Source organism: Pseudochaenichthys georgianus, chromosome 17, assembly GCF_902827115.2.
Source record: "Pseudochaenichthys georgianus chromosome 17, fPseGeo1.2, whole genome shotgun sequence".
NCBI classification, from domain to species: domain Eukaryota; kingdom Metazoa; phylum Chordata; class Actinopteri; order Perciformes; family Channichthyidae; genus Pseudochaenichthys; species Pseudochaenichthys georgianus.
In genome coordinates, this window is record NC_047519.1 from 16,967,845 (window position 1) to 16,982,164 (window position 14,320).

Consider the following 14,320-nt stretch of genomic DNA (forward strand, 5'->3'; position numbering starts at 1 on the left):
CCAGATATCCCAATAGACTCTGAATCCTTGGTCCAAATGTCTCAATTTAACAGAGTCCGTTTTTCAGTTATCTGGCTGGATAAGTGCCTCCACTTCCTAAATGGGAATTAATTAAGTTGATGATTTGTTTAATGGACAGATAATTGGCACTGTCCATATTTACTAAAGTAAAGCTTTCTGTTATATACAAAAACATGTCTCTGAAGTGTTTGGCTCGAAATACCCAACAGATCATGCATTGTACAGCCCCATAAACCCCTCTGTTTCAGCCCTGTTTCAAAAGTGCTGATTCTCTGTCTACTTTAGATGAAAATAAGGAGCCACTACCAACGCTCCTCTGAGAGATATTTGGTTAAAAGAACACAATAGGCGCTTTCACACCAAGTACTTTTCCCAGGAATAGTTCCCGGAACTTTTATTTCCTGGAACTATCTAGTAGATTGCGTTCACACCGGAATAAGTCCCTGAGGCTGAGGCTGACTCTTCTTGTTTACTGCCCAAACAACTTCACGGCGTATACTGCCACCTGAAGTCCCCGGCCAGAAGTCCCCGGAGTTGGGGACTGGCTTCAGTAGAAGCCTTCCGAGTAAATTGCCAGAAGCGCCGACACCTCCTCATCACTCCATCTCTCCCATGTTTTATTTTGTGTTGCCATAAGTTACTCTCTCTCCGTTAGTGCGCTGGGCTAATGCTAATGCTAACAATGCTAATGCGAGCAAGTAAAATTGCAGCTCATTTTCAGACAGGTTTATATATAAATGGATCAGGACAAAAAGTGAGCGAATATTTTTTCCTGAAACTTTCAGAATCTCTTTACACAGAGGGGACACAGGTTTATGTATACTAGACATGAAGAAGTGGATTTGTCATACAAAGACTTTAAGACTACATATTTCTAAGATTGATACTAATCTCCCTTTAATATTTATAAAAACTTCTACCTCACCAATGAGACTAAGATTACTGAGTGAGTGGAGGGATATGGATGCTACATGTTGGCATCTTCCTGATGAGTGAATCCTTTTAGCAAAGAACAGTGAAGCATCAGCTTGTTGTCCTGCTGTCAGCACCCAGGAGAATTGCCAGCCTTGACTTTGCTCAGTATGAGTGATGGGGCCTCATCTTTGGTTTAGAGGGTTACTCAGGGGTAACATGTACTACATGCTCTGCTCATGCTAAATAGGAGGCATGTAAAGGGCACAGGCCCTGGGCTTATACACCACTGCTAATGGAAAAGGTCAACTGTCAGCATCTGACAGGCTAAAGGAAATGATTGTCTCTGATTTTCCTGCTCACTTTATTAGAATAATACAAAATAAATATCAGATTTGTTTTACATGTTTTGTATTTGATAACACATATTTGTGTGATCATCACTTGAGATTGTGTCAAGGGTTACGTTCAAGTTCTGAAGGGGTTTTGAATGAGAAACTAGAAGAATAAAAACTAAACCGAAGGATATAGTGAATACTTGAGTGTCTTTTCAAATAAGTAATGATGCTCAAGCAGTAACTATGAGAGCTTACTAGAGTTAACAAAGTGTAATAAAGAGAAAATACATGCTTTGGAGGAAAGCAAATATTGTTTATTGCTATTGGGTTTTATTTTCATGTTGAATAGATCAGGTTTTATTCAAACCAATAGTTTAGCCACTTGATCCAAACCAAGCACTCTGACGGATAATGGTGCCTATTATAATGTAGAACCATAGAGTGGAAACTGAAAAGTATTCATATCTATAAGTGGTTGTGGATGGATATAGTTTTTATTCTCAAAGAACGTTTGCTTAATTTGTTTAAAACCTGTCTTCAGACATATGTCCATCGAAATCAGTCGCATTGACCCGAAGACACATTTTGAGAAAAAGGCCTTTAAAGTTTCCTCTTCTCTGGAATCCATCGATCTGATTGATTATTAGCGGAGCAAATTATCAAAGTAGTACGGAGGGAAGATATTTTCGTTTGGATTACTGGTCTGGGGAAGCTTGTGAGAGAGTGAGTGAGTGAGTGAGTGAGTGAGTGAGTGAGTGAGTGAGTGAGTGAGTGAGTGAGTGAGTGAGTGAGTGAGTGAGTGAGTGAGTGAGTGAGTGAGTGAGTGAGTGAGTGAGTGAGTGTGTGTGTGTGTACTAGGGTTGCACGGTTTGGGGAAATAATCTAATTGCGATTTTTCGGAGAGATATTGTGATTGCGATTAGATTTGCGATATTTGTTTTTAAGCGACCCAACGGAAGTTTATTGTAAAATGCGGCCATATCTCCGGCTAGGAAGGTCGTATCAACGTGCTCCCGTCTCTAGCACCCCTGCAGCCCGAGCTACGAGTGAAAGAACTAAACTTACATGAAAGTTCCGTTGGGTTGCTTTAAAGTCAAGCTTCAGTTTAAGACTCACCCTGTAATAGATGTAAAACATGTGATGGAGCATTACTAACCTGACTCAGATGGGTTGTTTCACCAAACCATCTAGGAAAGCTCCATTGGAAGCCATTTGGAGAAGGGCAGGCACTTAAAATACTTGGCAGGTGATTGGATCAATATCTCTATCACCTTCTATCATGGGCCACTTCTGATTGGTTAATAATGGCTGGTACATGTGGAGCACAGCACTTCTGGTTTGTGTGGATGAGACTGACACACAAGTAGTGTTAATTTCGTTGACTAAAACTATGACGAAAAATGTTCGTCAACGACCTTTTTTCCCATGACGAAAACGAGACGATGACGAGACGGCACCGACGGCAGTAAACAATAACTGTAACGAAATCATCATGCAATATCGTTGACGAAAAGTGACGAGACGAAAATGTAGTTTACTAAATAAAAACTATGACAAAATCTCTCTTTACTTTCGTTGACGAAAAATGAGGAGACGAAATATTATCAAAGATAACGTTAAATCTCTGAAAGTCAGTTTTTCTCCCAGCAGTTCCATTTCCGGTGCTGCGGCAGAGCAGCAGCTGTTTCTGTGCTGCGCGCGGCGGTACATTTGAATTACCCCGGGCAGCGGCAGAATATGAACTGTCAGGAGGACTCGGGTCTAACTCATGGTCTAACTCATGGTCTAACTAACCTTATTTAACAGAAAATAAAATGGCAACAACAGGGCTTGGGAGCAGTGGTCGCGTTAACCGAATACCCCCCCCCCCGTCAGCACGAGTGAGTGATACATTGTGCACTCGATGGATAATAATGGATTATGACGGAAAAGTTACGATCCTGTCCGTCAAAATGACTGACAACGAAAAAGTCTAAAGCCACCACTGCTTGGGAGAAAGAAACTATGTGATATTTGGGCCCATTTTCGCTACAATGAGGCGGAGAAAAAAAGCGAATGCATTGTTTTATCAGAAGGGAAGCAATGTGGCCATAACACAGCTGGTAAAAACACCACAAACCTGACCAGATGCTCTCTGCAGAGCTGCTTTCTTAATCATTCAACCTGTGTTTTTCATCAAATAAGGACAAGATAATCTTATTTATTTATATACTAAAATGACAAATTATTGGTTTTGGCTAGACTAGTTTAGTTTGACTGAAATGTTCTATATAATCTGATGACTAAAAAAGACTCAACAGTTTTCATTGACAAAAAGTAGACTAAAATAATTAGTTTTCTTTGACTAAAATAAGACTAAAATGCTCAGACTTTTAGTCGACTAAATCTTGACTAAAATGTTTACTGTTTTAGTCGACTAAAACTTGACTAAATAAAAACAGGATGAAGGTGACTAAATATGACTAAAACTAAAAAGGAAATTTAACACAGGACTAAAACTAAATTAAAAAATAGCTGACGAAATTAACACCACACACAAGACATTCTTGTTTTTTTAAAAATGTTAAATAAAAAAGTTTAACAAATATAATTGCATCATTTCAAATCGCGATTTCGATTTAAAATTGATTAATCGGTCAGCCCTAGTGTGTACGTGTGTGTGTGTATTTTGTGTTTGTGTGTATTGTGTTTGTTTCCCAGGGAAAAAACTCACGAGAAACACTGGCTGTTGTTATGCCTGCTGTGACGTCAAGTTACTTCATTCTCCGCTTGTAATTATGCCTTGTCTATGATTACTATCGGCCTTACATTCATGATTTCAGCCGGAGGGAGGGGGAGCTGCGCTGCGGAAGAGCAGAGTGGCGAGTGAGAGCTGTCATCTTCCCTTTACAAGCTTCAAATGTATTTATCGTGTGATTTTGGAAATAGAAGTTTCATATTCTGAAAGCCAAGACTATTTTTTTACGCAAATCCACGTTTATTTTGAAATGAGCCGTTGCGACTTCCGACTGATTTCGATAGAGCGGGTCACATATATTTGTAGTGTACCATTTAGAAATTAATATTAACATTTAATAATGGTCTGGCTGGAGTATTTTCCCTTAGTGCATAGCTAGAGCTCAAAGGGCTTAGTTAAATTATTCAAATGTCTGCTATGCCCTTTCAACTTTATGGAAATATATAGAATGTTTTTCCTTTTTTAATCACCTTAATGATATGGTGCAGGAGCTAAAAAGCTCCTCCTCACAATTCTGAACATAATTGCTACATTGCCGCTTTATTAAATGTACAATGAAAGAGCTATGAGTATTTGACACTAGCAAGTGAATTTGACAAGTTTAAAAAAAAAAAAAAAATGCCAGAGCAGCACTGAGTTCACAGGAGCTGTAGCATTTCTATTTGATTTGTTGCACAGCTGCGGAAGAATGCTAAGCTCCTCATCTTGCTTTAATTGCTGCTTCATCGCACTAAGGTCACGCCACTCAGTTCCAACTTGTTTTACACTCAAGGTGTTCAATTCCCTAATTGCCAAATATGCAGGCGCTGAGCCAGTTTCTAAGCTTCACAGTTTATTTTTGATCATGTCCCCACACAGCTATATGTCACCTTTTCAAACTCATAGAACAGAAGTGTAGGTAAAACGAGAAAAAATATAGATTGCCCTAAAATAGCCTGGAACTCTTGATCTGCTGTGTGGGCAGCAGTGGCTGTACAGCTTCTCTTTATGCACTGTTGCGTGCAAAATTATTCAGCTCATCAGGAAAATATCCACACACAAATCCATTATGCTGTCACATTAATCAAGCCAGTGTGTTATGCAGTGTAAACATGCGTTTCCAGAGGGACTAAGTGTCCATTCGTGTTTCCTATAGTCCTACACACATTCTAAAAGGGGGGAAAAAGGTGGTGCCCGTAAACATCAGCACTCAAAGCGCCCAGGTTGAACGCCCTAAAGAAAGGGAAGAACATCCGGCGCCTCGTTTAAAGTCTTACAGGAGCAGCACCGGTATTGTTGAAGCACATTTCCGTTTTCATCACCATATCCCACAGCAGAAAATGAGGATGGAGTCTAAGCTATCTATAGCACCTTTGCAATCTCCCTGCAGCCTACACACACTTACACTCACTGTCACACACAGGCACACGTATGCAGAACGGTTTCATTAGGAATGCATCATATGAGAAATACAATGCAATCACCAAAGCCTTCGCTGCTAGTACTGCTGGTCCATACATCATTTTTAGAGGAGTGGGCACAGTGTTGGTTTGGGTGTGTGGGTGAGACGCAGAGATTATTCCAAGAAAGGAAGGCATGAGACACACTGGCTCAGCCTTTTGATTCATTTAAAAGGTCTCAGAACTCACTCTTGCCCAGGGGAGGGTCGGGCTGCTGAATAATGGATGGGTAAACAAGGGAGACACTTCCCCACCTCCTCTAAATGTGAGATTTTTCCCTGAACTTAAAGTTTGAGTGACAAACTGGTAGAGAAATTACAAGCCGGAATAATCTACAACCAAAATGTATAATTCTGGACACTTTTTGCCTTCCAAAAGATATGGATAGATCATGCTGATTCGAGCAACTGATATGTGAGACCTGAAATTAGCTTAGAAATCATAAAATAAATACTGTCATTTTAACTTCAGGCTGATGAGTATTTTTTAAGCAACAACAAACCCTTCGATTCCCATTTAAGGCTTACTTCATTAAATAATTGTTCATCAAGAAACTCATGTGAAGTTTCATATTTTATGTCCGATATTTCTTAGCCGTTTTTTCTTTAATCCAGGGCTATTTTTACACGTGAAAGCTTGTTTTTGCGAGGCAGAACGCTAATGTTGATGCCTCTACGGATACAAAGAACGTCTTCATCTTTATCGTCTTACTTTGTGATCAAAACGTTAAAACGCTAAAAGCTTATGTATGACAGCGTATCATTGAGATGCCGGTTTTAATATCTTCTTGAATGATAAGGAACATAAAGTCCCTTGATCAATATTAAAAAGAGTATGTGAATAATGACACCATATGCTGTTAAGTATTGGTGACATCCATGGAGTGAGATCTACTTGCAGACATAAGGACTTTTAAAGGACTTGTTAAAACAACGAGTTGTATTATATTATTCTGTTTTACAGGCTCCCACTTTCTTCATAGTGAATAGGGAGTGAGAGAAGATCAAAATGTATTGACTGGCGGAGAGTGATAAAGAGCTTGTTAAAGAACACAATATTCTACAATTCTGTTTTATCAGAGCACTGTTCTCATCATTTGGAGTTGTTTATGTAGCTTCAATAAAACGTGTGGAACAGTAGTTGCAACTGCACCTTATTCCGTGTGTTTGTTGGTATTTCATATAATGTACTACAACATTTTGATATGTTTTAGTTTTCTCTAATATGTTATCTCTTTCAGATCTCAGCCTGTGGGGATCATGTGTTTGATCGTGTTTGTGAGTATCTGTTTTACTCTCCACAGCTAGTTTCTGATACTGTATTGTGCTCAACTATGACTTTATGTTGAAGGTATACTAGTGGTTGTGGTTATTCACGTTTTGTTAAACTGTTTTTAATGTCATGCACTACTAACCGCGCCTAACATGCCGCAAGTCAAACTAGTACTGAGTCCAACAGTGTCACTTTTATTGAGATCTTGTGGTAACAAATATTTGTATCGATCATCAAATATAGCAGGGGAAAAAAGAGCTGCTGATTTGAAAAAAAACTCGAGAGACGGCTGAGTGACCGCAGTGCAGAACCGCTTTATAGTTTACATTTCCTAACAATGTTGTCCATTTTAGACATAGGCTTGTTATATTTACAGCCCTCATTTGCTGGGCTCAATGTGTGTCTTGGCCGTTTTCGTTGTGATCGCTAAATTCCCGGCCCTAGTTGCCCCTTGCTTATAATATCACCGTTCCAAGCAAACGAGTGCCCTTTGTTTTGAAATCACTTCCGCGAGTTTCGCGGCCCCTCGCTCCACTGACCATTAGACCATTTAGTAAGGTAAAAAGCAAAAGGGCAAAAACGCCTCTCAGACGCTCTTCCGTTTACTTTTTTAATAAATAAAAAAAAATGGTCCGTAGATACACGGATTCATCTCCCTCCATCGTGTTGATTTGAATCCGAAGTTCTGAACATGAGCCCACCTTCTGAGCCAAACACAGCGCGATAATGACCTGCCTTCCGTTTCAACCATACTCCTTCCGTTTCCACTATACTTTCTCTCACACATACTGTACATGCATTCTTCTCTTGCATACATACATTGTCTTCATACATACATACATTCTTCTCTTGCATACATACATTGTCTTCAGACATGCATATATTATTTATAATATTAAATGTAAACATTGAATGAATGTGCTTGAGAGCAAAATGTATAAATATGAGCATTAAAATATATGAATATGAAAACAAAATGCATGAATGTGTGAGTGACAATATATGAATGTGTGCATTGAAATATGATAATATGAGAGCAAAATGTATGAATGTGTGAGTGTAAATATATACGTGTGTGAGAGTGAAAATGTATGTATGTAAAAGGGGAATATATGTGTGTAAGAGTGAAAATATATGTATGTATAAGGAGAATGTATGTGCGTGAGAGGACCAGTATGAATTACGGCCTGTACGGCCCCTCATAGAATATTGTGCTGAGCTAGATTTGCTTTTCATCTGCATTTTGTAGGTCACAAAGAAACATGTATATAATGCCACATCAATCAAAAGTTATTGACATGTTGCTTTTCAACACGCCTCGAGCATAATTCATCAGTCATTTCTGTCAAGCCATCAAGATTACAGTACATCGACTATTCCCTCCAACCCATTGCTCATTCATCTGTATTATAATGCTACTCAAACTGTTACGTGCTCCCCTCCTTGTTTTCTTTCTCTCTCCCTGTTGCGCAGGTGCACCTGGTCTGCCTCTGCTCAGGTGTTCCCAATTCCACTCTGTCGCGGATATATAAAGAGAAGCTGGAGGAAAAGGATGTCTCGCCTTTTCTGGCGCTGGGAGACACTCTCCTCTGAAGACCCTTTTTGGTATAGTGGGGCTTGAGCTATACTGTGTCTTGTAGATGTGTTTATATTTAGCCTGGAGGACCTGGTAGTCCAGTTTTCACGGCTTTCCTTGTTTCCATAGGGTTTACACCTGACTTTTGGTTAGGGGGGGGGGAATCCTACGGCCCCTGGTGTGGCTGGCTCGGGCACCACCTTCCTTTTGTTCTTATTGGCCAGTCCTCCAGACCTCTTTTTGTTTCCCGTTTCGCTTGTGTGAGCAAACGGCTGATTATCAATACATACTCGTTACCAAGTACCGGTTATTGCGTGTATTCTTTCATGTTGCGGGTCTAAGCACGAGCCACTACCGCGGAGTAGAGGTTGGGGCCGTAACAACATGTCCAAGACACTGTGAAATGTACTTTGCACTTCAATGGAGTAATACAAAGTTAAAATGGGCATTTTCTTTGTTTTTCTTTGTTGATTGAGCTGATTGAATTGTGTAGCTATGGTAAAATCCCAGTTAACTAGTCAAATGTACAATATATTATCGTAAATTACTGGCTACTGTGTTGCATTACTTCTGCAGTAATAGTGTGAAAATACAGGTAATTACTGTAATGTATGTACAGCAAGGTAATATAATACCACAGCTCTGTACTGCTATATCACAGTAATTCCATGGGCAAGGCAACTGTAAAGTCACAGTATCTACACATATCTACAGTAAATTACTGTGAAATATTCACAGTAAATTACTGTGAAATCCATGCAACTAGTAGACAGTAATTTACTGTAATTTTACAGCCAAACATTTGACAGTGTGTGAAAAGTCCCGGTACAACACTGAGCTGATCCTCTTTTAAAGGTCCCCTATTATACTCTTTTTCATCAATATATTATAGGTCTCAGATATATACAAATCATGTATCTGAAGTGTTTGGCTCGAAATACCACACAGATCGTGCATTGTAGCATCCCATAATCCCCTCTGTTTCAAAAGTGCTGATTCTATGTCTGTTACTTTAGATGAAAATAAGGAGCCCCTCCCCACGCCCCTCTGAGAGATATTTGGTTAAAAAGAACACAATGGTGCTCTAGGAGGAGATTCAGGTGATAAGGTGTGTGTCGTTATGACATCATAAAGTGGCCAAAATCTGATCAGCTCATTTTCAGACATGTTTCTATATAAATGGATCAGGACAAAAAGTGAGAGAATTTTTTTTCCTGAAACTTTCAGAATCTCTTTACACAGAGGGTGTTTATGTATCAAAGACATGGAAAAGTGGATTTTGCATAATAGGTGACCTTTAAATTTCATTCTCAGCTTACCTGTCTCAGGGTCACATTGGTGCTCACAGGGGTCCAGGAGGCGGCGTCCACACAGCTCGTTGGCCCAGGGACCACTGGCGTTATGTTGGTAATACAACAAGATCTGGGCCGGGTTCAACCAGTCTGATGCGTCCATCTGGCTCCCCTGCAGCAAAATAAACCTTGATCCTGAGGGGGACAGAGGAGAGAGGGGTAAAGGGTGGAGGAGTCAGGGAGAGGTAATGATAGAGATGGATATAATAAATGCATGACAGGTGGAGGGATTGTAGAAAACCGCCAAGAATAAGAAAATAACTTATTTATAATATTCACTACAAATATCAGGACAAGGCCACAGTATATGTTGGACCTTGCTGCAAAATTATTTTAAGATGATTCAAAGACAGCAGGGAAAATATTATCATACACTCAAAATCCAAATGGGAAAATAAGGAATCAGTGTTAGAAAACCTTCAAATTAAAATATTTTAGTAAGCCAAAATGTAAATATTTGATAAGCTAAGGAGATTAACCTGGCCTAACAAACATGAAACACCGTGAACGTCTCAACAACTGTGATATCTGAAAAATGAATAATTATTATTCCTTATCATTGCAGCAGGAGCTGACATCCAGCCAAGATAACAAACATTGACAGCTGCAAAATTAAAATATGAAAAATATTCAAACTGTGAGAAACATTCTAAAAAAATAATGCCTGTTGTAGAAAGCCTAACACTTGTTTTGATTATTATCAGTAACCACAGGCAGCCACTTTGCAACAGGAGGAAGGCAACAGTGAAGAAAATAGAGCATTGACTTTTATGTGTACACATTTCCCATGGTGTTCGGATAAATATTAGCAAGAATTAAAAGGGTGTATGGTTCAGACAGTGTCATCATTTGAATAGATCACATGTAAGCTAATGCACTACAGGAAGGACTCTGTTTGGCTGCGGCATTACTGATAAACAATGTATTTTTGTGTCCTTCCCACCAGTGCAGTGTGAAATTGTGTTATGGTCTGTTCTCCTTTTGGATGAGTTATTTACTGAGCCAATGACTTTACAGTCCGTGTTTAATGCAGTTATGTTTAAGGTGATGCTGTACTCAGATTAAATTGGCCACATGCCCTGGTGACTGTAACTGCATAGTAACTTGGTTAAAGTTGAGTGTCAATAAGAAAATGTACCCCTCAAACTGTTCAGGCTTCTCTGTGGTTGTGTGTAATAATGGTAGAATTTCACTAGCAACTAATTAACAGCTTCTGAGCTGTTTTCCTCCAGAACTCCCCAGGAATCCACTCACAAATTGCACTCCTACGCTGTGATCTTTTCATGTGTATTATTAGTGGCACTTGTGACATAAATAAAGCAGCGTGATGGAATTAGGGCTGCATTTCCATGTCAGGTCAACACATCCGCGGCCTGAAAGGGCCCAGTCAATGTAGATTTTGATTAGTTAAACATTTATTTTTTTATTTGATCTGCTCGTTGTTTACTAGACGCCTATTTTCAGCCATGGTAAAGGGTACCGTACATATGAGAAAATATGCTGATAAATTGAAAAATGTACGATGAAGAAAGGCTCAATTTTGTAATATACATCATACATTCGGGGATTTGACTATTTGAGGTAAACTGCAGATTATTCTGTTACATTCCATTCCATTGAATTTTATTTAAAGTGTTTATCCAAAGTGACTTACATACTTTCAACATTGTGACATGCCTTACTTTATTAATAAGGAAATAACAGGACTGAATATGTTTGTCCGATGTATCTGACATATTTACTGATTTAAAAGTTGATTTGAATGGTTACATTGATTACACTAGAAGCTATCACAAGTTTTCAAGGCAGTTTGCATTGTTTATTTTATTAAATAACTTGAAGTAAAAGCCCCAAAAGCCAGTAAAAGCCCCAAAAGCCACGAGTTTGTTGCTGGGAGACAGGTGCCCCAGGACATCTGACACGGCAGGTGTCACTAGAACAGTGTATACAGAGAGTTATCCTCTGTGTGATCTTTGCAAACTAGCATTAACACTCATTGACCAAAGCCCTGTCTGTTTGAAAACACGGGGTGCACTGGGCTTTTTTAACCCGGGCATATTTAATGACTACTTGGCAGGCTATGTGTGCCCTAGTTAGTGCCATCCCCTTTGATGATCACTTAAAAATAGAGCACACACTGCACTGGCCGGACAAATCTCGTTTGACTAATCTTGGAAAGCCATAACGTTGCTCATAAAAACTCTGAAACTATAGACACCAATAATGTTTTTTAATTTTTGATGGCACATTTAATGTCCTGTTTGATGTCTCCAGGATATGCAATATTTGTGTTTTTCAATCATTACATTACATAACATTGCATTTAGCTGACGCTTTTATCCAAAGCGACTTACAATAAGTAAATTCGACCAGGAAGACACAACCTTGAAGAAAACAGAATCATATAAGTACATCAGGTTTCATAGAGCCAACTATTTCAAGTGCTACTAAACTGGCTATAGATAAGCCAGTCCTTTATTAGTATATAAGTGCTCTGTTAGCAGTTCTTTGTTAGTAATGTTATCACTCGAAGCGGAGTCGAAAGAGATGAGTTTTCAGTCTGCGCCGGAAGATGTGCAGGATTTCTGCTGTCCTGATTTCAATGGGGAGCTCATTCCACCATTTTGGAGCCAGGATATCAAACCCACGTGTTTTTGCTGATGGGAACTTGGGTCCCCCTTGCAGCGAGGGTGCAGCGAGTCGTTTGGCTGATGCAGAGCGAAGTGCACGTGCTGGGGTATACGGTTTAACCATGTCCTGGATGTAGGAAGGGCCAGATCCATTTGCAGCATGGTACGCAAGTACCAGTGTCTTGAAGTGGATTCTAGCAGTTACCGGAAGCCAGTGAAGTGAGCGGAGGAGCGGAGTGGTGTGGGAAAATGTTGGAAAGTTGAAGACCAGACGAGCCGCTGCATTATGGATGAGCTGCAGAGGTCGGATGGCACATGCAGGTAGACCAGCCAGGAGGGAGTTGCAGTAGTCTAGGCGTGAGGTGACGAGAGCCTGACCAGAACCTACGTTGTTTTCTGGGTCAGCTGGGGACGTATCCTCCTGATGTTGTAAAGCGTGGATCTGCAGCAACGGGTTGTAGCAGTGATATTTGCAGTGAAGGACAGGTTGTTATCTAGGATCACACTCAGATTCCTTGCAGTCTGAGTCGGGGAAACAACAGAGGTGCCGATGTTGATTGTCAGGTCAAGAGTGGGACAATCTTTTCCCGGAAGGAAAAGCAGTTCAGTCTTGTCAAGGTTGAGCTTGAGGTGATGAGCAGACATCCACTGAGAGATGTCAGCTAGACAAGCAGAGATGCGTGCGACGACCTGGGTCTCTGAGCGGGGAAAGGACAGAATTAATTGGGTGTCGTCAGCGTAGCAGTGGTATGAAAAACCATGCGGGTTAATGACTGATCCGAGCGAGTTTGTGTACAAGGAGAAGAGGAGGGGACCAAGAACAGAGCCCTGAGGGACCCCTGTAGTTATTTGACAAGGGTCGGACTCGGACCCTCTCCAAGTAACCCTGTAGGTGCGGTCTTTGAGGTATGAGGTGAGGAGGGAAAGTGCAGAGCCTGAAACTCCAAGTTCTTGGAGAGTGTGAAGGAGGATCTGATGGTTCACCGTGTCGAATGCAGCAGACAGGTCCAAAAGGATGATGACAGAGGAGAGGGAGGCTGTTTTAGCAGTGTGCAGTTCCTCAGTGATAGCAAGGAGGGCAGTTTCTACTTAGTACATTTTGAAGCCTGTACTTCTTTACTTTTACTTGAGTAAAGAAATGTTGTCAGTACTTCTACTTTTACCAGAGTATTTTTAAACACGAGTATCTGTACTTCTACTTGAGTAAATGATGTGTGTACCTTTGCCATCTCTGCAAACCGGAGTCATAGCATGAGCAGCTTTGTCCTCTCCTACACATGTACAAAAGTAAATGTATGATCCAATTAAAACTTAAACCACTTTTCCTTTAGGTGCATCGAGGACTACAAACGTGGTCCAGATGGGAGGTCATGTCATGTTTTGCTTTGGCAGTGTGCAGTTCCTCAGTGACAGCAATGAGAGCAGTTTCTGTGGAGTGACTTGCCTTGAAACCAGACTGGTGCGGATCCAGAAGGTTGTTCTGATGGAGATAACAGGAGAGTTGTTTAAAGACGGCGCGTTCAAGTGTTTTAGACAGGAACGGGAGGAGAGAGACAGGCCTGTAGTTTATAACATCAGACGGGTTGAGAGTGGGTTTCTTTAGGAGAGGGTTTACTCTTGCCTCCTTAAGACTATTTGGAAAGTGACCAGAAGTTAGAGAAGTGTTGATGAAATGGGTGAGAAACGGTAGAACATCAGGAGCGATAGTCTGAAGGAGGTTTGAGGGGATAGGGTCCAGAGGACAGGTGGTAGGGCGGGCAGCGGTAATGAGGGTAAGAACCACACTTGGAGAGAGAGGGGAAAAGGAGGTTAGTGTGTGGGTGGAAAGAGGGTCTGGTGACCCAGCGGTGAGTAAAGGTGAGTCAGAAAAAGAAGAGCGAATATCATCAACCTTTTTTTCAAAGTGGTTAACAAAGTCGCTTGACAGAAGGGAGGAGGGGGAAGGGGCTTTGGGGAGGGTCCAAGAGGGTGGAGAAGATGGAAAATAGTTGTTTGGGATTGGAATAGGAAGATTGGATCTTATCTTGAAAGAAAGTGCTTTTT

At 40.6% G+C, this 14,320-nt stretch overlaps 1 protein-coding gene across 10 annotated transcripts in view; it reads right to left on the reverse strand.

Annotated features, from left to right (window-relative positions):
• astn1 (astrotactin 1) overlaps positions 1–14,320 on the reverse strand; it is a 493,901-nt gene that overhangs the window by 347,868 nt on the left and 131,713 nt on the right. For all 10 annotated transcript variants that reach the window (XM_034105004.2, XM_034105002.2, XM_034104998.2 and 7 more), the window contains one exon: positions 9,615–9,782. In XM_034105004.2, coding sequence (XP_033960895.1) covers positions 9,615–9,782 — 168 coding nt within the window. The remainder of the gene's footprint in view (positions 1–9,614; positions 9,783–14,320) is intronic.